Source organism: Phyllopteryx taeniolatus, chromosome 6, assembly GCF_024500385.1.
Source record: "Phyllopteryx taeniolatus isolate TA_2022b chromosome 6, UOR_Ptae_1.2, whole genome shotgun sequence".
NCBI classification, from domain to species: Eukaryota; Metazoa; Chordata; class Actinopteri; order Syngnathiformes; family Syngnathidae; genus Phyllopteryx; species Phyllopteryx taeniolatus.
Window position 1 is genome coordinate 24,000,453 of NC_084507.1, and position 26,018 is coordinate 24,026,470.

Here is a 26,018-nt window from a genome sequence, read left to right on the forward strand (position 1 = left end):
GTGATGAATTTTTTTGGTGTCATTTCATTTTTTGCGAATGATGAACGTGTGCCTCAAATGGACCAGAGTGAGAGAACAAATATAAAATCTGCATATTTCGCATTTATTTTGACTACCTTTCTGTGACCCACCCTGTGACAAAAGACTACAATACACTTTTGTTTCTTTTGTGAAACACTGTTCTAGATAAGCGCATTTGGCCGCACTTGCTGGAAATATCCTGGAGGCCTGTATTTTGGGCTTAGAGCAACTCATTTCTCCCTTTCTCTCCTTGTCCATCTAGTTATTTGAGCTGCTTGGCCCAGAAGGTCTAGAAATGATCTCCACACTTCTGAAGCAAAGGGTAGTTATTGTCGACTCCCTGCAAAACATCCCACCGCTTTCCCAGCCACAATCAGGTCATTTACAAGGTAATACCATGATTTTCTGTGCTGTGCATCCGGAAAGTATTTAGTTTTTGACTTTTTCCATGTTCTGTGATGTTACAGCCTTTTTCAAAATGGGATAGATTCAATGTTATCTTCAAATCTCGACACACAAAACCCCGTAATGACAACATGAAAAAAGTACGAGTTATTTTTGAAAATGTATTAAAAATTAAGAAAAGAAATGTACATAGTCAAAGTCTTTTTAAATATGATGCCACAAGCTCGGTTGAATCGGGAGAGTTTGTATTCAGCCATTTTCAAATCTCTCCCGGGCTCCAACTTGGCCACTCATTCACAGGGTCGGAAGGTCAATTCTTTTGTTTTTGTTGTATGCTGAAGACGTTTGCGTTTCCGATCAAAAGATGAATTTGAGACAAGAGTTCAGAATTCCACCTTTTATTTCATTGTATTTACATCTAGATGTGTTAAACAACTCGGGACATAGCACCTTTTGTTTGAAGCCACCCAACTTTCATGTGAGGAAAAGTATTGGAACACGTGTGTCAGGTTCAGGTTTTCAAGGTGTCTGAGGCAAGGGAGTAGAAGAGCCAATTGCAAGGAAGCAGGGAGGCAAGGTGGGAGTGCCAGGATTTATTTGCAAAAACAAAGATGTCAAACAAGGTACATGGAAAAATCCAAATACTTACTTAACAAAGTCCAAACATCTATAATCAAAGTAACAAAGAAAAAAGGAAACCAAAATACTGACCACTAATTGACATGATGGGATATGGAAACATTGGCTTAAACAAACGACATTTGAGAAACGAAAATGCTGCAATACTGACTCAAAGAAAGCAGGGAACTAAATACAAACAAATTGATGAGACAACAAGGAACACCTGGACAAGACACGAGTGGCTTGTGGGAGCTAAATGGTTGACACAAGGTCGAGGGTTGACGAGAAGGGGCGGACACAGTAACCAAACGAGCAAACAAGACATGAACAACATGGTACACAGAAAAAGTAAATATAATCTCAACGAAAACACAGACCATGACAGTGTGATTGATGGGTGTTTTTAGTTGCTCAGGTGTTGTCTTTTAGCTTGATTGCTTAAACATTAGTGCTTGCTTTGGGCATTGGGTTTCACCTGTGAAAACTGCATTTGCTGTTAAGCAAACATGAAGACCTGAGAGCTATCTATGGGAGAAAAGCAAACCGTTTTGAAGCTGACAGAAGAGGACAAATCGATCAATATAATTTGGAATGTCGTGAAAAAGAGAGAAACTACTGGTGTACTGAGCAACAGACATCGAACAGGTCGGCCAAGGGTATCAATAGAAGTTGATGACAGAAACATTGTAAGAGCTGCGAAGAAACCCCCAAAGACAACAGTCGGTGACATCACTGTCAACTTCCACAGGGCAGGGGTGAAGGTATCACAATCCACTGTTTGAAGAAGACTTCGAGAGAAGAAATGTACAGGCCACACCACAAGATGCAAACCACTCAGCAGCAAAAAGAATGGGAAGGCCAGATTGGATTGGGAAAAGTACAGAGATGAGCAACAAACCGCCATCGTCATCCTTTTCCCGAAAAAGAAAGGGATGACGCTTCGACAACGAACACCGCGTCGAACTTTCCAAGGCCTGAGATCGTGACCGTATCCGCTGCCGACGGAGATTCGGACAATGAGCCTGATCTGGGAGCAGCAGCTGAGTTCCCAGAAAGTCACCGAAGAGGTAAGAACTTGCTCACGTCCATAGCCTGAGCGATTACTCCATTTGACCACTTTTATCATGCAACGTGCGCAAGTAAGCACGACAGTTTGTCCTACGATACGACACGTTTACAAATCATGCATCCTACAGGCGACGCAGAACATCGATGGCTAGATGAATTGGATAGATTTGTTTTTAAAATTTTATTTATCGACAGTAGTGCACAAAAATATCATTTTCAGACAATGTGGTGTGTAATGTAGATTGTATTTATTTTTGAAATCTTTCCTCATCGGACTGTAGCAACAACAAATATTTTTGGGTAATTGTACATATTTCTGTGAATTGCAGATGCAATCCCACACCTTTTTGTCTCCACAATTTCATTCTTCTCCTAATTGTTTTTATTTTTGATCATTTACAGGAGGTGCATCAAGCAGTGGTGGGGCTGTTCATGCCTGGTCATCTGCTGACTGGGAACCCACAAAAGTCCCACATGCGCGCACACACGTGCGCACGCACGCATGCACGCACGGACAGAGACACACACGCGCGCACACACGCACAGCTGTATATATTTTAAAAGTTCATGCATCAATTTGAAAATGCATGTTATACTTGTGAATAAACTTTTTTTTTGTCGTTTATGTTGTTATACAGGAGAAAAACATTATTTAGATATTTGAGCCATTATAAAAGCAAAAAAAAATAATTGCATCAAAGTGAAAGTTTTGCTTGAAACGCATTGTTTCAGGTTTTTTCTTCGAAACAGGTATTTTAAAGAAACTTACCTATGTTCAACTGCTGTTTACTAAAGAACATAAAAGGTAGAAATGTACTTTTTTCCTGATGAAAGAAGACGGTTAAATCTTTCTTTCGGTGGGTTCCATGTTTCTATAGCTATAGAACACAATTTTCTTCAAAAATAGCTGGCTGCTCCCAATTTCTGAAAAATGGCTAGCATGAAATGAGTTAAATAGAAAGATTTTCCTGATGGACATGTATTGCTTTGCAATAAAACAAAGGGGCAAACAGCAACTTATCATTTATATTATTTTAGCTATGATTTTACTGGTTCGTCCAGTTTCCTCGAAAAGAGATGTTTAATTTGTGTTGGAATTTACGAGTGGGTTCTCGGAAAAATGTCTCCACTGTACGGAGTCCCTGGTTGGACCCAAAGTTTGAGAATCCCTGTTCATGGCTAGACCTAAAGCACTGTGAGGTTTCCATGAGGAAAAGCTTTCAGGAAGAGGGTTAATAATGCAGAGAGAGCTAAATAAATGAACAAATCCGCTCTTTGTAGCACAAACGTGAGCCTTGGAAACATTGTCGCTGTTCTCTTTTGTACCACAAAGTTGCTCCTCCTCATACTCTTATCTTTCTTTTAAAAGCTACAAATATTTCTTCGGTACACATTTTGACGGCTTAATCTCATTCACGACACTACACTCGTACTTGATCGCAGCTGAATGCTGCTGAAAGGCTTCAACGTGCATCACGGCGAGACACACACACACACACACCATATTGATCATTTCTTACTTGCCCCCTCTCTCATTTGCCATCCACCAGACAGGCGGACGTCTTTATAAATAAAAGTGCTTAAAAAGCACACACACGTACTGTGGTGTTTTAGTCCAACCACGAGGGGCACGATGGAGAGGTGTCTCTGGATAGGGTTTCATAAACTCGTATACGATACGAGGAAAAGACGAAGAAGAAGGTAGCGTTGTGCTTAGGGTCGGGCATCGAGAATCGAAAACCGATTGGAAACGGGACTAACGTTCCGGTTCTCCCGGAATTGTTCAGATTTTAAAAAAAAAAATGTAGGTTCCCAGTTTCGATGCCTAGTCCTCCGGCCCCGAATAAGAAGTGGTGAAAACGACAAAGAAAAAGAACGCGCACGAAGACGTGCTTGTGCCCAATGGACAAAAGTGTGTCTTAACTTTGTTCAAATCAATGACCAGTCGCCTCAGTGAAACACTTGGAATAAGATGAAATTGTGCAAAGGAGGCTTTCACGATCTGTAGCGTCCGACGCGCTCCGAGCCTCGGCCTACACCGCGCGGCGCTTCAGTCAACTTAACTGTCAATTAGGTGAGTGACACAATAAAATACATCTATGCCCATATTGAGACCTCTAACAAGGTAAACGGTTGGTTGCACTTTTGCACTGATGGCTTTTAGCCTTTATTTTAGTCTTCAAACCAACGTAAGAGGCGATGACAGAAAATAAAAAGAAAAAGAGCTTAACATTGAGCTTAAAACTTCACCGTAGCAACTTTACATCACAATGAATTGGGACAAAAGTGTGTTTTTCAGAAATACATACACACCTCCATCTAAAGTCTGCCGTGCGAAAAGCCAATGTGTTATTTCCTCGTATCGATACTATTGATCGATTACCTTTTAAAAGGGTTGGGATTGACATATTTTCTTCCAGAAGGCGAACTTGCTGAGCACAGATCGGTCCAGTTGGATTGTAGATCAATAAATCGATACATCGATGTAATAAATGAATCGTTAGACCTGTAGATTTAATGTATGTTTTTAATTGGTTGTTCCACAACTGACTGTTAACAGTACATGCGAGAGCGTAAGGAGAAGCTAATGTAATTCAAAGTCAAATGAAATGCAAAGTGGAAATAAATGGTCAAAATGGGCTTGACTTGTAATGGCTTTTCTACCTTCCAGGTGCTTCAAGCACTTTTTTTACGCTGTCACCGAATTCACCCGGTCACACAATGATTGATGGACCTGCGAACACGATAGGAAAGTAACAAGGTTTTTCACACACTAGTCACGCAGTGACGCATGATCCCGAGTTGCGAGACGACCACCCTCTACGACCCAAGCTATGCTGCCGCTGCTAGGATTTTTTGAATGTGATCAAATAAGATTACATTTATTATTATTAGCGAAAAATGCTCACTTACACCCGTTATAGTTTGCAATGCTCTATTTTTTATTTTTTTATTTCCAAGCACTTTCGGATGGCTTGTTTAACGCAAACGTTATGTCACTAAATCTGAGAAATGTTTTATTCGTCCTTCCAGTTCAGCGTTAAAGTCTCCTAATCTTCATGGTAACAGGCTTTGAACTTGAGTAAAGGCCATTTAGAGTTTGTTTTGGCTGTGTATTATTAACACAATAGTAACCAGCTATTGTGATAAAGGAGGACGTAAAGATAAATATTAGTTTAGACATAAAGGTTGCTGGAGTGACAGGAGTTGGAAAAGTCCTATGTTGGCGGCACTGGCGTGTGCGATGCGAGTGACAGGAACTGGGTAGCTCGCAGCAAGACGGAGACAGCAGGTTGAATCTCTTGATGAGATCAAGTAGAAATCATTCAGCCAATCAGCACAGGCTGCATTGCAATCATCACATCTCATCTGAGACAGATAGGCTGCAATGCGGAGCTTTGCTCCCATTTGTGCCTTGCGCGATCATCATTACGGAGGCATGAACATCTTTCTTCTTACTTACTATTTTTTGACCAAAATGAAAATCCTATCAACAATCTTTCAATATATTTGGTTATGTCACTGTGAACTTTTTTTGTGGCTTTAATCTGAAGTCAAAACAACCTATTTGACGACGACAAACACTTTTCTTCCAAAGACAGTTTTCTTATTTGAAAAATATGCTGCTGCTGAAAAAAGGTTGTGTTCAAATGTAAATAGAATGCATATATATCTCTTTAGCCTCCACGCTTTATAGTAATTGGAGTGTCATTTGCCATTAAGTGTGAATGTTTGTTTGTACGCTGCAATTGAACGGGCATCAGTCTTGGCACCCTGCTTTTCACCTAAAGTCAGTTGGGTCAGGCTCCAGCTTCCCTGTGAAACTGAATGGGATGAACAGTAGAACATGGATGAGTGGCTTATCTTTATTTACATTAGACAGTGGAGGAAAAAGTATGTGAACCCTTTGGAATTGTTTACATATTTGCATAAATTGGTGAGAAAATGTAGTCTGATCTTCATCGAAATCACAAGAATAAACAGTCTGCTGAAACTAATACCACCCAATTATTTTTGAAAAAGATATATATTTTTTAGAACAAAACGGACAAATTCTCTTTCCAAAACAAAATCCCTGATATATCTGGTGTCATTTGGATTGAGGTCAGGACTTTGACTGCGCCACTCGACCGTAACTAGTTTGGGGATGCTCGGTATTGTCTCCTACTGATAGAGTTCGGGGGCTACGGAAGAACCAGTCACGATGGCAATCTGGCCAACTTCATCTGGCGGCTGTGCTAAAACTTTGGCTAATGCAATTGCTAGCTTGGTTCACAGTAAAGTACAACTGACAGTTGTAAACAAGTACTTACAGGTACACGAGCTTCCTCCCTCACCATTCTCCAGGCCTGCTCTTTTTTGGTACAGTCCTGGTATTGCGAGCAGGACTTCTTAAAAAGTTCCGGGTGCCAACAGTGATGATAATTTTATTCTCTATTCTGCTCAACAACTCCTGGACATCGTGAGTGAGGCAAGATATTCGTGACGCCGATTGGCTGTCGTGATGCGGCATCACGTGAAATTGTGGCGCGAGTTTGAAAATTTCAGCTTGAGCGATCGGTGAAGAAGCAGATTTTCGCATTTTTTCCCAACTCGCCACCTGGCACAAATTTTTGCCTATTCACGAGAAGTTCAATTTGCGGCTGGTGTGAACGCACCATTAGTTATAGTAACTTGGCCCATTTAACTTGTGTAGCTAGTTAGTTACACCCCGAAAATGCATCTTCCCCGGACGGCAGAATTTACAGAACAGCTCTGTGTCGTTATTTGAATTCCCAAGTGTTGTGTATTTTGTGTTATTCAGACAACCCTAATATTTTGGAACGTAAAGCATTGTCGGTATATAATTAGCAGGATATATTTGCTCAAATGGCTATGATGATATTGTGAGCCACAGGCTGAATTATGTGTGCCAATGTGTTTAACGTGAGCGCCGATTGAAATGGCAAATACATTTAATTTAAAATAAAAACATGTAAAGTACTGACCTCTGCTGCTGAAATACACCGGTGTACAGTGGGCACGGAAAGTATTCAGACCCCCTTAAATTTGTCACTCTTTGTATTGCAGCCATTTGGTTAAAATCATTTCATTCATTTTTTCCCCCCTCGATGTATACACAGGACCCCACATTGCCAGAAAAAAATTGAATTGTTGACATTTTTGCAGATTCATTAAAAAAGAAAATCTGAAATATCACACAGCCATAAGTATTCAGACCCTTTGCTGTGACACACATATATTGAACTCAGGGTGCTGTCCATTCCTTCTGATCGTCCTTGAGATGGTTCTCCACCTTCATTGGAGTCCAGCTGTGTTTGATGATACTGATTGGACTTGATTAGGAAAGCCACACCCCTGTCTGTATAAGACCTTACAGCTCACAGCGCATGTCAGAGCAAATAAGAATCATGAGGTCAAAGGAACTGCCTGAAGAGCTCAGAGACAGAAAAAAAAATTCTGCTGCACTTAAGGTTCCTAAGAGCACAGTGGCCTCCATAATCCTGAAATGGAAGACGTTTGGGATGACCAGAACCCTTCCTAGAGCTGGCCGTCCGGCCAAACTGAGCAATTGGGGGAGAAGGGCCTTGGTGAGAGAGGTCAAGAAGAACCCAAAGATCACTGTGGCTGAGCTCCAGAGATGCAGTCGGGAGATGGGAGAAAGTTCTAGAAAGTCAACTGTCACTGCAGCCCTCCACCAGTCGGAGCTTTATGGCAGAGTAGCCCGACGGAAGCCTCTCCTCAGTGCAAGGCACATGAAAACCCGCATAGAGCTCGCTAAAAAACACCTGAAGGACTCCAAGATGGTGAGAAACAAGATTCTCTGGTCTGATGAGACCAAGATAGAACTTTTTGACTTTAATTCTAAGCGGTATGTGTGGAGAAAACCAGGCACTGCTCATCACCTGTCCCAACAGTGAAGCAAGGTGGTGGGAGCATGATGCTGTGGGGGTGCATTTCAGCTGCAGGGACAGGACGATTGGTTGCAATTGAAGGAAAGATGAATGCGGCCAAGTACAGGGAAATCCTGGACGAAAACCTTCTCCAGAGTGCTCAGGACCTCAGACTGGGTCGAAGTTTCACCTTCCAACAAGACAATGACCCTAAGCAAACAGCTAAAATACCAAAGGAGTGGCTTCAGAACAACTCTGTGACTGTTCTTGAATGGCCCAGCCAAAGCCCTGACTTAAACCCAATTGACCATCTCTGGAGAGACCTGAAAATGGCCACCAACATTCACCATCCAACCTGACAAAGCTGGAGAGGATCTGCAAGGAGGAATGGCAGAGGATCCCCAATCCAGATGTGAAAAACTCACGGCTGTATTAACTCAGCTTCTACTAAATACTGAGCAAAGGGTCTGAATACTTATGGCTGTGTGATATTTCAGTTTTTGTTTTTTAATAAATCTGCAAAAATTTCAACAATTCTGTTTTTTTAACCCCTGTCAATCTGGGGTTGCTGTGTGTACATTAATGAGGAAAATAAATGAACTTATGATTTTAGCAAATGGCTGCAATATAACAAAGTGAAAGATTTAAGGGGGTCTGAATACTTTCCGTACCCACTGTATATTGATAAATGATTCCTATTTAAAAAAAAAGATTATGTTTAGACCATAACCTGATACACTGTTGCCGCCATGTTTTAGCATGCGCAAAGCATTCTGGGAATGATGACGTAGAATGGCCGTTGTAAAATTTATCCGTTGCTGCTCTCTGCGGAGCAAAGCTAGCTACTAGCGAACAGCTTTTATCAGCGAAGAGTTAAAAATGCCATACTGCGCCCCTTTTGGAATTCAATTTCCAATCAGGATGGAATGCTAAAAAGGAGGTAAGCATTCATAGCTTTCCCAAAGAGAGAAAGTTGAGGAAACGGTGGGAGGACGCCATCGGAAGAGTTGAGCTGCCGGAAGATCCGCGGCTGTGTTCTCGTCACTTCAGCCCTGATTATTTCGAAGCCTTTGATCGCCCCCAGCTCACGAGAGAGCTCACCGGTGTGTCTGGGTGGAAATGACGGCTTCAATCCAATGCAGGCACTGACTGTCTTTCCTCACAAGGAGCCCAAACGGCTGCGTCTAACAGGCAAAAGCCGAGCAAAAAAACCCGCAAAAGACAGGAGACCCTGGCCGGGTACCTTGATCAGCCCACTTTAGCAGCAGCAGCTGTTGTGAACAACCCATCGCAACCGGACACTGAGTTAGCAGTGGAGGACACGCACAACACAAAGTGTACAGCGTCCACCACTTGCAGAGCTGTGCATGTTCGATGCAGCTGTACAACGGCAAGCTCATGTGCAATCGACCAACCCGGACCGCACCGCACTTTTTCCTCCACTGTCTACTCTGTTGAACGTGACATCGTCCTTGATGGAGATGGTGACGGGAACTCAGATGACATGACAGTGAACGTAGTCAGCCCCAATACAGACGGTCTGATCCTGATTTCCTTCCAAGTTCATCTGATCTTTCTCAATTCTCTGAATCTCAGACTTGAGTCAGCTCATCCACTGACACAAGAGTGTTTTTGGTTTTTAAAGTGTGGTTCTCCCATTGCTCAAGAAGACATACAAGAAGTAGCGAATGAAGGATCTCAGCTGACACTTAACATCACCTGTGCCAACAGCTGCACTTACCGCTGGCAGTCTCTGCCAACTCTCAGTGGGACCAAGGGTGCCAGAAACTTCCTTCTAATAGCATCTGTGTTTTTCAGTGGCATTCATTTTGCTAAGTTTGAGAGGTTTTGCAGTAATATGAACTTGAAATCAATAAGTGAAGACACATATGCTGCACTGAGACAAAAAAAGTGTTTCATACCATCAAGAAAACCTGAATCAATGAGCAGAATGCAGTCCCAAATGACATGAAATCCCCAAAAGTGGTGCTCTGTGGGGACGGCAGCTGTCATTCACCAGGACATTCAGCCAAATATTGCACTTACACATTCTTGGACACAGAGCAATAAGATTGTGGACTTCAAAAATGTGAGTGTCACCAAGTTTCAAGCTCCTATGCAATGGAATTGCTCGAAAAAAAGATTGAAATGGAGTTCAAGTCTTGACCATCTCCACTGACAGACATCCCTAAACTGTTAAATAGATTAGAATTTGACCCGTGGCATGTGGCAAAAGGTGTATCCAAGAAATCCGAGAGAGAGAGGGGTGTGAGGACCTGGGTGCGTGGATAGGATCTATCATTAACCACCTAGACCTGCGAGGAGGATGCCGTGCTGCTGAAAGAGAAGTGGGTCTTAGTGATACACCATGTGACCAACAGACATGAGTGGCCAGAGAACAGACACTAACACTGCTGTGTCCATGAGGAGAGCCAGAGGAAGAAGTTGTGGTTGAAGCCTGGGACTGAAGCGCACGGCGCATTGGTGAAGATTGTGACAGACAAGCGGTTTTTGAAAGACCTGGGGCCTCATACATACATTTACGCATGAACCTTTATCTCACAGGGCTGAGTGTAGCGTTATGAGTGGTAAAAATACATGGTGTTAACCTTGTGGGGTGATCAGAGTCAGCCACATGTGCTCCCACCACCCCTGAGAGCTTGCAGTGTCACCCATGATCAGAATCAGAATCATCTTTATTTGCCAAGTATGTCCAAAAAACACACAAGGAATTTGTCTCCGGTAGTTGGAGGCGCTCTAGTACGACAACAGACAGTCAATTGTGCAAAAAGATGCAGAGGCCTCTAGCACTTAGGGCAATTCGAATGACTAATATCGCAATAGTCCGGTGCAATGACCATTGTGCAAAGAGCGCCGAGACTTCAAGGAGTGTATGCGGTTTAAAGTGACGAGTAGTGCGATCATCTGGGACAATGTCGATTGTGCAAATGTTGCAGATACTCCTCAGTCAGTGTGCAAATGGGGCAGATGCTACTCTGGCATGAGTGGCCAGTATTGGTCAACAACAGATATGCAAATAGTGCACGAGTAATACATAATTGGCCCCACAGAAATGTGACAACAAACTCAAGACAAAAAATTGCCAGCATGTTGTAATGGAATTGTAGGTTAGGTGTTTACGAAGTTGATCGCAAGAGGGAAGAAGCTGTTGGAATGTCTGCTAGTTCCAGTTTGCATTGATCGGTAGCGCCCACCTTAGGGAAGGAGCCGGAAGAGCCGGTGACCGGGATGATCGCAGCGACTCTCTCCTCGAACGGGGTGAGGACCTCCGCGCCGGTTCTTCTGCCTTTTTTTGGCCACACTTTGGCGGTGGGCAGCCGCCGTCCTCCGCTTCACATCCACCTTCATGACTTTTTTCGTTCAGCGTGTGCGCGCTATTCTGTCTCCACAGCATCGACAGCCGCACACGCGCTGTCCCATTCGCTCCGCTTTCGCGTGTTGTTGACGCCGGAGGACAGCGTGCCAAAGAGGATTTTCTTGCGTGCCTCCACTGCATTGAGAAACTTCACATTCAGAACAGAATATTTCTCCATTACCTTGCTCATTTCCCTTTTTTTCTCATCATGCAGAGATCAGCATCTCAGGTGCAGGGTTCATTTAAATATGATTTGCATATGCAAATGTGGGCGTGGACAGGGAGGAGTCGGCTACTCCGACATCTGTGCTCCTTTCCACGTTGATTGGGACGTACGAAGGAAATGTGCTTGGATTCATGCGTACGCACAGATTCATACATCGGAAAAGTTTTGTGCGTACGACGTTTTCTTGATTTGTGCGTACGCCGAGTTTCAGTAGGAAATCCACGCTCGTCTTTGTACCTGAGGCCGCCGGACCACCTCACCAAGTGTGTCCACACAACAACATTCGAGGTATTTATTTGCCCTTTTTTAAATTATTGTATTTTATCAAAAATTTTGCATAGGATGCAAAACTCGCATGTTCCATTTCTTTAATAGCGAATCAATCAGTTAGCTATTATCAAGCCAACGCAATATCTGTCTGAAAAAATCATGATCCAAGTTTTATTGTGAGCACAGTGTGACACAAATCTGTGTTTGATCAGGCTGTTTATCAGGACGGGGAGAGTGTTGGTCAACCCGAATACAAGATCTCATGGAGCAAAGTGCACACGAAGTTCACAGCAAGACCAGTGGCTGTTGGGAAGGACTGCGGCGACATGGCAGTCATGATGTCTGATGTTCTCTACTCTGTCAGCGATGCAAGGAAGGGACATGAGCCCCAAACAGAACTCTTGCACACGTCATGGCGCCGCAAGACAGACTGCCCAGAGCACAAATGAAGTAGCTTTATTAATAAAGTCCCATACATGTCATAAAAATGTGTCCATGCCTCATCCACTTCTGATTGAAACCCTGTGCAGAGTCCGCTCGGTTCAGGGGAGACCTTAACAATTTTGTGGACTAAACATGAAGGAATGACTGTGGACACTTTTCCCAAGCCGGCCATGAATCCACCAAGTGAACTGCCTCTATCTGGTATACCTGTAAGACCTAATAAAAGGTAATTTAAAATGTAAATATGACTTGATCTCAGAAAACTAAAAAGGTTATCTTAATTTGGTGTATTGAACAGCAGCGCTGATTACAATGTTGTAACAAATACAACTGCGGACACAAGGTGGTGCTAATGCAAAGCATCCATCCATCCATTCTCAATACCGCTTGTCCTGTTCAGGGTCGCGGGGTGCTGGAGCCTATCCCAGCCAACTTCGAGCGAAAGGCTAATACATTTATTTGCTAATAAATTCTTTAAAAAAATCAATGTGATTTTCTTTTTTTTTTCTTTCTAATATTGTCTCTTGCAGGTAGGGTATACATATCTATCATGCAAATTACCGGCCTCTCTCATCTTTTTATTTGGAGAACATGCAGAATTGTTGGCTGACTAAATACTTTTTTGCCCCAATATATGTTGAAATTACGTTTTGTAAAAATATATAAATGTGAAAATGATTATCGAAAGTTGTATCTTATGTTAGTTACTGTATTTTCACGACCATAGGGCGCAGGCATGGTATTATTGGGCGCAGGCATGGTAAAACATACGCTAGCTTAAAACATACCGTAGCATGCATGCACGCTAAAACAGTGTTTTTAAAAAGGCAGCGGGAGCAAAACTGAGTTCTCTTGTACTTTATTGAAGTATTTAACAATGTACTCACATTATTTTTTGATCAATCCTCATCCACAAATCCATCAAAGTCCTCATCTTCTGTATCCGAAATGAACAGCTGGGCAAGTTCTCCATCAAACACGCCAGGTCAGTCTCGTTGCCGTGCGGCTCCTCAGAAATGATGCCGGCTTTTACGTAAGCGCGAACAACAGTGCAAGCAGACACGTTAGCCCAAGCATCCGCAATCCATTCACAAATTGTGGCTGCCTCCTCGTCTTAATAAAACTGTGTTCGCCATCTGTCATCCATCGCTTCCACGCCGCTCGCAACTTCACTTTGAACGCCCCGTTTACACGGATGTCCAGCGGTTGGAGTTCCTTAGTCAAGCCTCCCGGAATGTTGGCAAGCTTCCTCACTTGCTGCACATGGCAGAGTCGAATGGTGACTTGAGACGCTTCTCCCGGCTGTTCTTTGCTCATTAATCCATTGCTCGAGTAGGTCTTCCCACTCGGGCCACCTCGCCTTGTTTCCGCCGAAACTCAGCTTCGTCTTCTTGACTTGGCGAAGCTCGTTTTCCCGCTTCCTCCACTTGCGAACCACGGATTTGTTGATCTTGAATTCTCTCGCGGCTTCTCGATTCCCATGTTCCTCCGCGTAACTGCTAGCTTGCAGTTGAAACTGTGCTTCGTAAGCGTGTCTCTTCGTAGGTGCCATTTTCGGGGGTCAGTAGCCAAACCGATGTTGTTTTGCACAATGCACACCCCGGCACTATATACTTACTGGGGCCGTGGCTTTAGCGTCCTCCTTCACGCAGCCGTCCCCCTTTACGTCCGCATGCTGTCCTCAGCCACGTCCGCTTTTCCTCTGTATAAGCAGCGTGTCGGCAGGAAATGCTCCCAGTCAGTCAAGCGGTCAAAAAAAAGCGGAGCGCTCATCACACAACAACATTTATAGATGTTGGAACTCGGTGCGCACATAAGGTGCGTCGCATTATAAGGCGCCCTGTCCATTTTGGAGAAAATTTCAGACTTTTAAGTGCGCCTTATGGTCGTGAAACTACGGTAAGTTGAAAGAGCTGATATCTACCAAACACGTCATTGCAATCAGAGTTCACTTTAATAAATAGTTGAGTTTCCCTCAAGTGTCTCGGTTATGGTTAGGGACCCACACACCTAATGAGGCGAAGCTGTGGATGAGCCCGCTGCCCGTTCGATGTCTGACAGGAGCCCTAATTAGCTTGCAGGCTCGCTGGTGGCATGGAAAGCCCTTTGACGACCTGGTGGGATACATTCCAGCCACTGGAGGCTTTCAGTGTTATATTTTCGCCGATCAAATATGTTGGGATAGGCAGGCAACGGCATAAGAAAGATGCGAGATGGCGTGGCAAGATGATTGACATACGAGCGGGGTGTGGTTTCATGCACAGTGTTTGACAGCGGAAACAACAGTTTGACTTCAAAATGGGCTGGCTTGTTAACAACTCTCCATTTATTTTCACTGTGCAGGGACTTTGATATTGTCCCGTAAAACCGACCTTGCAACCTTCTCTGCCCCCTCTTTCAGATTTCATCCAAAAAGTCAGTGACGAAGTTACAAGGCCCACCTACGGCTGTCAGGTGACCATTCACTCTGAACAAGAAAGACATTTGATGAAGATATTTCGCAGGGAAGAGAAGAGAGATAGGAAGAGGGGCAAAGGAACGGATGATGTGGAATTCGCAGATGCTATCTTGAACTTTGACCCAAAAGACATGAGAGCCCAGCGGTAAATCAGATCTCTGGTCTTGTTGTTGGTCTTCTTTTTTCCATGTTCGTCTTATCAGAAATTGCATTCTCTCTCTCTCTCTCTCATTTAAAACATATTTATTGTGATAGTTGACGAGTGCAGAATGGTAAAAGGACAGTTTTCTATCTCGCTTTCTCAGCATAGCCAAATGAATTGCAGTATCAAGAAACGGTGCCTTTTCATATGAATGATCAATGGTAAAAATGGGAATGCAGATGTCGAGTTACGTCTATGCTCCTCAACCGGTTCGTCATCAAATACCTTAACTATTATTTACAGTTGTGCATTTTTCTTCGTGCAGGGAGCAGGCTCTGTTGACTGCGCGACACGAACCTATACTTGGTAGAGAGAGAGTGTATGAACGGATTAAATACCCAAATGTCTATGATGGCTATGCAGACGCCACAAAGACATCGGCCTTCGTTGGAGGAGCAAGGGTGAGCTTTTTTATTTATTTAAACCCCCCCCCCCCCCAAATATATGTGTAGCGTTACATACACACACACACACATCGGATCACAGTTCTTTTGAAACTTAAATGTCGAGATGAGTGTGTCTAGTAGGTTTAGTATTAAGTGTTAAAGGTCTCATGGCATTTTCCCAAAAAAAATTGAAATTAAAAAAAATATATTTGTTCTGTGTTTTTGTTTTTACAATTTGCAGGATAATTTGGGTTGAAAATGCCCATAAAGAGCCTTTTCAATATGTTTTAGTTTGTCTTTTACACCTGGCCATCGAGAGGGCTGGATATATATCATTAACATACGATATGTAAATAGGCTTTGTTCTGATAAGATCGCTCATCTTCCCCAATTTAAAGATAGAAAATAGCTCGGCTCTGATCGGCCGTTGGCGAATGGCGAGATCTCCGTGGCCCAAGCGTCCCGTGGCCAGGCTAAGCATTCATAGCATTTCATTCGATGTAAGGGGGTCTTACTATCAGCATGATGCAGAATTCACCAACCATTGGATTGTTGGACCACTACTCACAAGTTACTACTCCCATCTTATCTTTTCAAGATGTTCCCTTAATGATGCATTGATGTTTCCAATAACCTTCACATTATTTTCCCCACACAGTGATGAAAAAAAAGTTTCAATTCGATGGATTATCTGAGATAAGGTTTTGCATATGAGGTGGTGGGACTGGTAGGTGAGAGTTTGGTACCGTGTGTCACAATTTGTGGATCATCAAATTGACTGAGACGGTATTGAATTGTGAAACACTCAAGTTGAGTATCCTTCGCCATCATTTTGTGATTCCCGTATAAGGGTTTTCAGTGTATTCTATTCCTTCATTATCCGCTCATTTTCATTGGCAAAATACACCGACGCCACACTTTGTGACCACTTCCGCAGTATCTTATCGAGTATTCTGGCTCGAAAAAGTCAGTGCCTGTCAGTGATGGAGTCATTTTACAACGTTCATTATTAGGGTCCAAGCAGTGACCTCTGCGAGGTCCCTATTGTAATGGTTAGAATTATTATGGTTGTCGTTCTATACTCATGCAAACGACAGCCACAATAATGAACATACTGTTAAATGTTATACCTCTAGGACAACGGACAACTGAATACCAAATATGGTTTATTTCTTATTTTATTTGCAACCAGATGCTGCTACCCGATGGTATCCGCAGAGATAATACTAAAATGTACGAAGAGGTGGAGATTCCACCCAATGAACCAATGCCTATTGGCTTTGAAGAGAAACCGATCTACATCTCTGAGCTGGATGAGGTAAGAAACACGGTCCACCTTTGTGTTTACACGCATTCTTACAGAAGGATTGATTTGTGAGAGTCTTGTACTTGTCTTTTTGTATACTGAACAAAAATATGAACCAAACACTTTTGTTTTTGCTCCCATTTTTCGTGAGGTGGACTCCAAGATCCAAAACCTTTTCTACATACACAAAAGGCCATGTCCCTCAAATATTGTTCACAAATCTGTCTCAATCTGTGCTAGTGAGATCATCCATCCCACCTCACAGGTGTGGCATATCAAGATGCTGATTAGAAAAGCAGGATTATTGCAGAGGTGTGCCATAGGCTGGCCACAATAAAAGGCCGCTCGGACATGTGCAGTTTGATCACACAGCACAATGCCACAGATGTCGAAAGTTCTGAGGGAGCGTACAAGTGGCATGCTGACTGCAGGAATGTCCACCAGAGCGGTTGTCCGTGAATTGAATGTTCATTTCTCTACCGTAAGCCGTCTCCGAAGGTGTTTCAGACAATTTGGCAGTACACCCAACCGGCCTCACAACCGCAGGTCATTTTTAACCCAACCAGCCCAGGACCTCCACATCCAGCATGTTCACCTCCAAGATCGTCTGAGACCAGCCACCCGGGCAGCTGCTGCAACAATCGGTTTGCATAACCAAAAGAATTTCTGCACAAACTGTCAGAAACCGTCTCAAGGAAGCTCATCCGCATGCTCGTCGTTCTCATCGGGGTCTCGCAGTTCGTCGTCGTCACCGACTTGAGTGGGTGAATGCTCACATTCGATAGCGTCTGGCACTTTGGAGAGGTGTTTTCTTCACGGATGAATCCCGATTTTCACTGTTCAGGGCAGATGGCAGACCACGTTGTGGCGTTGTGTGGGTGAGCAGTTTGCTGATGTCAACGTGGATCAAGTGGCCCATGGTGGCGCTGGGGTTGTGGTATGGGAAGGCCTATGTTATGGGCAACGAACACGGGTGCATTTTATTGACATTTTGAATGCACAGCGATACCGTGACGACATCCCGAGGCCCATTGTCGTGCCATTCATCCACGACCATCACTTCATGTTGCGGCATGATAATGCACGGCCCCACGTTGCAAGGATCTGTACACAATTCCTGGAAGCTCAAACCATCCCACTTCTTGCATGGCCAGCATACTCCCCGGACATGTCACCCATTGAGCATGTTTCACGTTTGGGATGCTCGGGATCGGCGTATACGACAGCGTGTTCCAGTCAGTATGTCAATATCCAGCAACTTCGCACCGCCATTGAAGAGGAGTGGAGCAACATTCCACACGCCACAATCAACAACCTGATCCGCTCTATGCAAAGGAGATGTGTTGCACTGCGTGAGGCAAATGGTGGTCACACCAGATACTGACAAACCCTCACCATAAAGCAAAACTGCACATTTCAGAGTGGCCTTTTATTGTGGCACACCTGTGCAATAATCATGCTGTCTAATCAGCATCTTGATATCCCACACCCTGTGAGGTTGGATGCATTATCTCGACAAAGGAGAAATGCTCACTAACACAGATTTACAGATTTGTGAACAATATTTGAGGGAAATGGCCTTTTGTGAAGGTAGAAAAAGTTTTCGATGTTTCTGTCCACCTCGCAAAAAAATGGGGGTGCAAAAACAAAAGCGTTGCGTTTATATTTTTGTGCAGTGTACAACAGGTACCGCATGGCTGGCTACCTGTTTTAGGGACCTTAGCCGCTGGCCGCACGCTGTCAAAAAATAAAGTTAGGTGTTTGCTCAAACTTGAAAAAGAAAACATCGATTTACACAGATATTTTGTGACGTATTTCAATTCAGTATGTTGAGTAAATACTACAAAACTTACCGATTGGAGTTCAACTTTCGCGTCCCAGCTGCATTGCTTCAATTAATTTAACTATTAATAATTACAACTGCTGAAGACAGACCATCAGACAGCGTTTGTCTTAAGTTACCTGCTGTGTTCTCAGCCCTTTATCTTCAAGGAGCATCCATAATATGAGCAATGTTGCCTAAGCGCAACTCACAGCAATGGGAGTAGTTACTTTGTTGTTTGGAGGCTGGTTTCACTGCGGGAATTCATAGTTTTATGCAGATATAGTACTTCATAGTATTAGCAAACTGAGCAAATTCTCTTCACACAATGTTTTAATACTATCATGTAATTGTTCAGTCTTGAGCCCTTGAAATCTCGCTTTGAGTGTAAAAAGGGTGGAATATCTTCAACCACATCAAATTGAATCAGTTTCTTCATCAAGCTCTCCAATTTGACACATCCAATATGGCAGCGATCTTGATTCAGTGCTCAGGGTGGGGTCTATATATATATATATATATAAAAATAAGATGTTTTGAGTTCACCTCAAGTTACGTCTTTTTTATGTTGTGTCATCTGTGGAGGTTGAAAAAAGCAAGCCCATTTTGACAAAGTAAGGTAAAAAATAAAAGAGTAGACAGAAATGTGTTTTCAAATGTCGGGAGTAAAAGTAAGAGGTTGTTAGAAAGTAAATATAAACAATACAGGAATAAATACTCTCGTAAGGTACAGATACCTGAAGAATAAATAACTGAAGAAGCTACTTAAGTACATGAACGAAGTATTTGTTCTGAATGTTTTCTATTTTTTTCCTATTTTGTCCCCTGTTTGTGTGCTTGTGTGTATGTGCGCGTCACTTACCTAGGTTGGCCAACTAGTATTCAAAGGAATGAAGCGTCTTAACAGGATCCAGTCATTGGTGTTTGAGACTGCCTACAACACCAACGAAAACCTTCTAATCTGTGCCCCAACTGGTGCTGGCAAGACCAACATCGCCATGCTGACTGTCCTTCACGAGATTCGGCAACACCTACAACCAGGCGGTGTCATCAAAAAGGATGAATTCAAGGTATAAAACAAAATCAAGCAAAAAAAAAATAAAAAAAATACAATAAATACTGAACTCAACTTTATTGAAACTTGACTGAAACTTGTCAGCTAATCGGGGAAGGGTTTCACCGAGTAGCAGACGAAATTAAATGAAAAGTGTCTGATGACACCAAAGGAGGAGGCGAGCCCGACTATATCTAGTCGGAACTTCTCGACCTCAAACACCAGTTTGGGCTCCTTCCCTGCCAGAGAGGTGACATTCCATATCCCTAGAGCCAGCTTCTGTAGCCGGGGATGGGATCGCCAAGGTTCCTGCCCAGCTCACACTGCACCCGACCCCTATGGCCCCTCCTAGAGGTGGTGAGCCCATGGGAAGGGGGACCCACGTTACCTTTTCGAGCTGTGCCCGGCTGTGCCCCACGGGTGCAGGCCCGGCCTTCAGGCGCTCGCCTTCCAGCCCCACCTCCAGGCCTGACTCCAGAGGGGTGCCCCGGTGACCCACGTCCGGGGGTCACCTCAATCCTTTAACATCTTTCATCATAGGGGTCTTTTTGCCGTGCTTTGTCTGGTCCCTCACCTAGCACCCGTTTGCCATGGGTGACCCTACCAGGGCCGTGAAGCCACAGACAACTTAGCTCCTAGGATCGTTGGGACACACAAACCCCTCCACCACAATAAGGTGACGGCTTACATTTTGAATGAAATCATCATTCAAAATCTGCATTTTATGTTTACTTGGGTTATCTTTGCCTGATATTTACATTTGTTTGACAAGCTGAAACATTAAAGTGGGGAAAGTATGCAAAGAAAATTGAATTTGAGAAGGGGCAAAAACTTTTTCACGGCGCTGTAAACTGCCATTGACAAAGTCTGTTAGTTCCAGAATTTGCCGCTGTTGTTTACTGGCGCTGTGGCGCAATGCAGGCAGAGAATGGGATTCCTGTGCTTACATGGTGGCCATGTTGAATGTGGCGATTTGACATGGCGGCCATGTGATGATGATTCTATCTGTTGTGCGTAGAGTGCAGCCCAGAGAGAGAGAGAGAAGGAGAGAGAGAGAGGCATGGCTGTGGTGTTAACACTGGGGAATACGAAACACAAGTCTCTGGAATCTGAAACGTGCTACTTTAGGTCCAGTAACCTTTTTTGGTCACCAGGACCAAGCACACTGCTACGGTAAATTTGGATAAAATGTGAAACTTTCAAAAATGTTCAAGCTTTTGAAAAATATTTATTTACAATAACTTTGTACTGTACTTGGCGCTTTTGGCCACACAAAACAAACAAACGAACAAACAAACAAAAACATATAAAACAATTTTGTACTGTACAGTTATATGGGTGCATATGGCTATTGCAGTGTTTCAAGATAACAGACAATCGACTATATCGGACGACCCCCACCCACCCACTCCCCTCTCCCCTATTAGTCTGTTATATTGAGGTTCCACTGTATATGCTAATTAGGACCTTTTAAATGAGCACTTTCATAGAAATAAATTCAAAATCCAATTCACCTCTTGTCGAGGTAGTCTAGCCATTTGTTCCACAGTGATCTGAGTGCAGCCCTTTCCCAGGCTGGTAAACAATGCATGCTCATCAGCCGGCAGCTGATGATGTCGCCATGAGCGGCTTGGTGATGAGGAGGTCGGTGACCCTTGACCCGGACTGGGTGGCCTTGGTGGGGGGTCCGATGGCTTCGTAGATAGATTCGGTGGCATCCCCTTGTGCATGGGTGACAGCCTCGGGGGTGGCTGGAGGTGGAAAGGAGGTGGAAGCAGGAACCACGGGCGCCCTTCCATCATAGGTGGGCCTGCAAACAGGGCGTGAACATCAGAGGTGGAAGAGAGAAGATAATCTCTTTCAGGTCCATTCCCTTCCATCAACAGGGCCGAGCGATGAACGAGAGGTTGGGCGGTGAATCAACAGGAGAGCCCTGCTTTGGTGCAGGGCTCTGTAGATTTTGTACAGATAGTATCTTGGGCCAATCGGAAAAGTGGGCAATTGCTTTGTTCTCATTCGTGACGAACTTTTTACGTGTCAAGAACAACATATTGCCCCCAAACCAGAAAGTCGTGGATTACAAATTAGCTTCAGTGAGGAAGCATGCAGCTCCATCGTCATTCTCTATCCAATAACAGCATTGCATCGGGAAGCGGTGTGTTTGTACTGCCAGGCCACTAGATATGTCATAGCTGTGACTAGCCCAATGCGATCGGTCATTTTCGACCCAAAAGATATGTATTTGAAAAGGAGGCAATACCGTGGGATATTGACTGAAACCCGCCCCCCTGGTAGGTATGTGTCTTGATTTGTCAAAAGGAATGGGTCTGAATGGTTAGTTCATTCTAAGCTAACTGTAGGATTACACTTTGGTTTTCTTCTCGCTCGTCTATGCCTATACCAACACTTGGCTGTTGTTTTTTGGTCACTCATTACAGCGCTGTTAAATCCATATTTTCATACAGGTGACTCTCATCCGTGCGAAGTCTTGTTGATTAATAATAATTCACGGGCGGTCATTACAGGTTGCTGGATGAGCAAAGCGAAATGCGCTACTGTGGCAATAGCTTTGTCAATCATCAATCTGATCAAGGGGAAAATGGTGTGCATATTCCGGTCCAATTTACTGCCAAATATGTTAGTATTTGATCATCACCTTCACATAACTAAAAAAATGTCTGCTAAAGGTATGCTTTGGCACGTGGTAGGGAGGAATATTCTGTGGCCATGTGCTTCATTCATCAAAGTCAGCATTCCCACTCTGCCACTACATAGGCACATTGAATGGAGGACTCAGCTGTGGTGTCGGTTATGACTATTGTCCTTTTTCATGTTCTGTAAATTGGACATGTGGGTCTGCAGATAAAGGGTTCATTTTGTTCCAGGCCCAACCTGGCTCGACCAAGGGAGACCCTTTGGCCACGCACATAGGGTGGATAGCTTATCTGTCAGTCCCTGTGAGTGGCGATACAGTCAAGGTCATGCTCCGGGAGGCCTCTACAGGGCACTTGAGTCTCCTACCTTGGCTTGATGGTAACACTCCTCCTCTTTTGGTGCTGTGGCGACACTTCGAGGCGATGCTGGGAAACTGTTCTCATCAATCTGCGCACCAGAGACACGTGAATAATTGGCACTGATGAACAATTCATGCCCGGCAACCTTTGATTTCAACAATGCAATTGAGGCGAGGACTGAGAATTCATTTGTTAACCAGTGTGTTTAATGAACCACTGATATTTGGGAGGACACCTATGAATTGATCAAGGCGATCATTTATGCCGCCTTTTGCCCTCACCCTCGCTTCTTGCGACTCCGGCACATGCACGGAAAAAAGAGTCCTTTGAATTTACTTCATTTGAACATGGACATCGGTTGCACGTGATTCAAATGTGTTGAAATTGACATCATTTACCCCTCTTCTCCTCAAAAAAAAAAAACATGATTTTTTTTTTTTTGTCAGTGTGCGTATCCTCTCCTGTGTATTAAAATAATAAATTGAGTAATCAAAAAGGAGTCAAAGTTTTTGATATCCTCTTTGATATGCAGATGTGCTTCTATTTGACAAATACCACACATAGAACATTTACGCATGAACTTTTATGTCAGAGGGCTGAGTGTAGGTTACTGTATGAGCACATTTGTTCTGAGTCATAAAGATACATGGTATTAACCTTGTGGGGTGATCACAGTCAGCCACACGTCCTCCCATCCCCCCTGAGAGAGCAGCGTCACCCATGATCGCAGCCATTCTCTCCTCGAACGGGTGAGGCCCTCCGCGCCGGTTCTTCCGCCTTGTTTTGGCCACACTTTGGCGGTGGGCAGCCGCCGTCCTCCGCTTCACATCCACCTTCATGACTTTTTTCGTTCAGCGTGTGCGCGCTATTCTGTCTCCACAGCATCGACAGCCGCACACGCGCTGTCCCATTCGCTCCTCTTTCGCGCGTTGTTGACGAGGGAGGACAGCGTGCCAAAGAGGATTTTCTTGCGTGCCTCCACTTCATTGAGAAACTTCATATTCAGAAAACATATTTCTCTTCATTTCCTTGCTCATTTTCCTTTTTTTCCGATCATGCAGAGATCGGCATCTCAGGTGCAGGGTTCATTTAAATATGATTTGCATATTCAAATGTGGGCGTGGACAGGGAGGAGTCGGCTACTCCGACATGTGCGCTCATTTCCACGTTGATTGGAATGTACGAAGGAAATGTGCTTGGATTCACGAGTACGCAGAGTTTCATACCTTTGAATATTTCTGTGCGTACGACGTTTCTGGATTTGAGCGTACGCCATGTTTTAGGAGGAATTTCAGCAAATAACGGGGAATAGGTTCCCCCCAAAATCTGTGAATAGGTGAATTTAGAAAATGCCGTACCGCGAATATGCAGGAGTCCCTTGTATACAAAAATGTTTCTGCCTTAAGTCAACTGCCAGGTGTTTTATACACTGAACCCAATTATTAACAACACAATCAGACGGCTGTGTTTAAGACAAGGTGCATGGTGTTTGTAAACTTAGTGTGCCCATTATATTTTATTTGGTGAACTCTGAAAACACTGGAGAAAAGTGAGACGTGACATTTGTGTACCACCGTAAGGTGTCACAGGCATCGATATTAATGAATTGTGTATTTGGAGTAAATTGAAATGAATGGATTTGAATCAAAATCAAATCCACATTTCATTTAAGACACTGTGCTTGAACTTTGGAGCTTTGAAAATAAACACTGCACATTTGACAGCTTTACAAATGAACTTCTCTGCTAAAAAGAAATATGGTTGTCTAAATGTTTTCGAAGCTAACAATTTGATGTTTTTCTCCTTCAAGCAACTCGCTTTGTTGAATAAAACCTTTGCACGGCACACTGAAAAGAAATTAACTGAAGCTATGATGCAAAAAAAAAAAGGGGGGCTCAGATGGACAGCTGCTTTAATCCAAAACATTACATTACCAGTTTGTTTGGAGATGATTTCATATGTACAACATTTGTTTGGTAACGCCGATACAACATGCTCTATGCCACGAACCTAGATAGAGTACCCATGCTAAGATCTGTCTCGAATCTCGAATAGAAAAAGGAGGCCTGGTCTGCTGACCAGGAAATATGGCACCAACGTGCCCTTTCCGAAGGCGGCAACGCACGAGAGGTTGTAATTGTTCAAAGATTCAACTGATGGCACACCGCTCAAAAGGTAGCAGCAGTATGTATCTTTGAAATCCATGGTGTCAAACTGAGCAGAAATAAAGCATTCCGACGCAGAGACTTTGTTCTTTCAACGCATGCTCACACATACGTTCGTGACAAAAAGCACTTCCTATACTGGACTTCACTGTTGAGCTCTGCAGATAGACTTGATAAACAAATGATCGTGTGGCAGTTGATCACCAGCGTTTTAGCATCTCCTCTTGACTGTTCATTAGCCCTTATCCCTCTGTACCACCGCCTTCATCTTCCATCACCCCCAATCCAATGTACGCTGCTGTGGTGTCCATCCTCATTCATTCTCTCCCGCTCCATATGTTTGTGTGTGCAGATAGTGTATGTTGCGCCAATGAAGGCTTTGGCAGCTGAGATGACCAACTATTTCAGTAAACGATTGGAGCCACTGGGCATCACCGTCAAAGAACTCACTGGTGACATGCAGCTAACCAAAGGGGAAATTCTACGAACACAGGTACCCACATACTTGCATACATACACACAAATACTGTATGTTCCCGGGAACCATGAAGTAGCATCAAAACACTGGAATCTGCAAACTTACCTATTTCCATAAATGTATATTTTTTGCTTTCTTATCAACGTGTGGTCCTATTTGAACCACAGCATTGGTGGGAAGTATTAGTGGTCGAACAATATATTCATTATATTGATGTATTGATTTATATTTCTATGATCCAACTGGATCGATCTGTTCTCGGCAAGTTAGCCTTCCGGATGGAAATATATTGATTGAAATCGTTTTAAAAGGGAAGCAATCGATTGTATCGACACTAGGAAATGAATTTAAGCGCGGCAGGCTTCATGTGGAGTTGTGTACGTGTTGTATTTCCAAGGAAAACGCATGTACTTCCTTTGACTTCGCTCGATTTTTCAGTTAGCACACGGCAGCACCGTCAAGGCTACTTTCTTCGTTGATGATGGGTATTGCTACATTTTGTATTCCTAATTATGGGCCTGCCTTGTGCAAGCACTGCCACAAACTGCTCCCAAGCAATTTGGGGCAGTGCTTGTTGAGCAAAGCAGCTCATACATAACAATGTGTAATAAATATACCGTATTTTATACACAAGGTAACTCAATGTGCTTTATTTGCATGATTAAAAGCATTTTAAAACAAACAATACTCAATGTAATTCTTTGTTTTGTTTAGTTTGAAAGTAAAGTTCAAGTTGAAGTTGCATTAAACAGCTTGACGCTTCTTTTTTGATGAATTTTCTCGATTTGCCAAACTGCTGCAGATTGTG

The 26,018-nt window shown here is 43.5% G+C and overlaps 1 protein-coding gene across 6 annotated transcripts in view; it reads left to right on the forward strand.

The window, feature by feature from the left end:
• Positions 1 to 26,018, forward strand: part of ascc3 (activating signal cointegrator 1 complex subunit 3) — a 116,979-nt gene that overhangs the window by 10,598 nt on the left and 80,363 nt on the right. For all 6 annotated transcript variants that reach the window (XR_009788806.1, XM_061775447.1, XM_061775442.1 and 3 more), the window contains exons 5-10: positions 284 to 410; positions 14,727 to 14,928; positions 15,251 to 15,386; positions 16,564 to 16,689; positions 19,366 to 19,569; positions 25,085 to 25,225. Coding sequence is in view for 5 of the 6 variants with exons in the window: in XM_061775447.1 (XP_061631431.1) it covers positions 284 to 410; positions 14,727 to 14,928; positions 15,251 to 15,386; positions 16,564 to 16,689; positions 19,366 to 19,569; positions 25,085 to 25,225 (936 nt within the window). In the remaining variant the exon portion in view is untranslated. The remainder of the gene's footprint in view (positions 1 to 283; positions 411 to 14,726; positions 14,929 to 15,250; positions 15,387 to 16,563; positions 16,690 to 19,365; positions 19,570 to 25,084; positions 25,226 to 26,018) is intronic.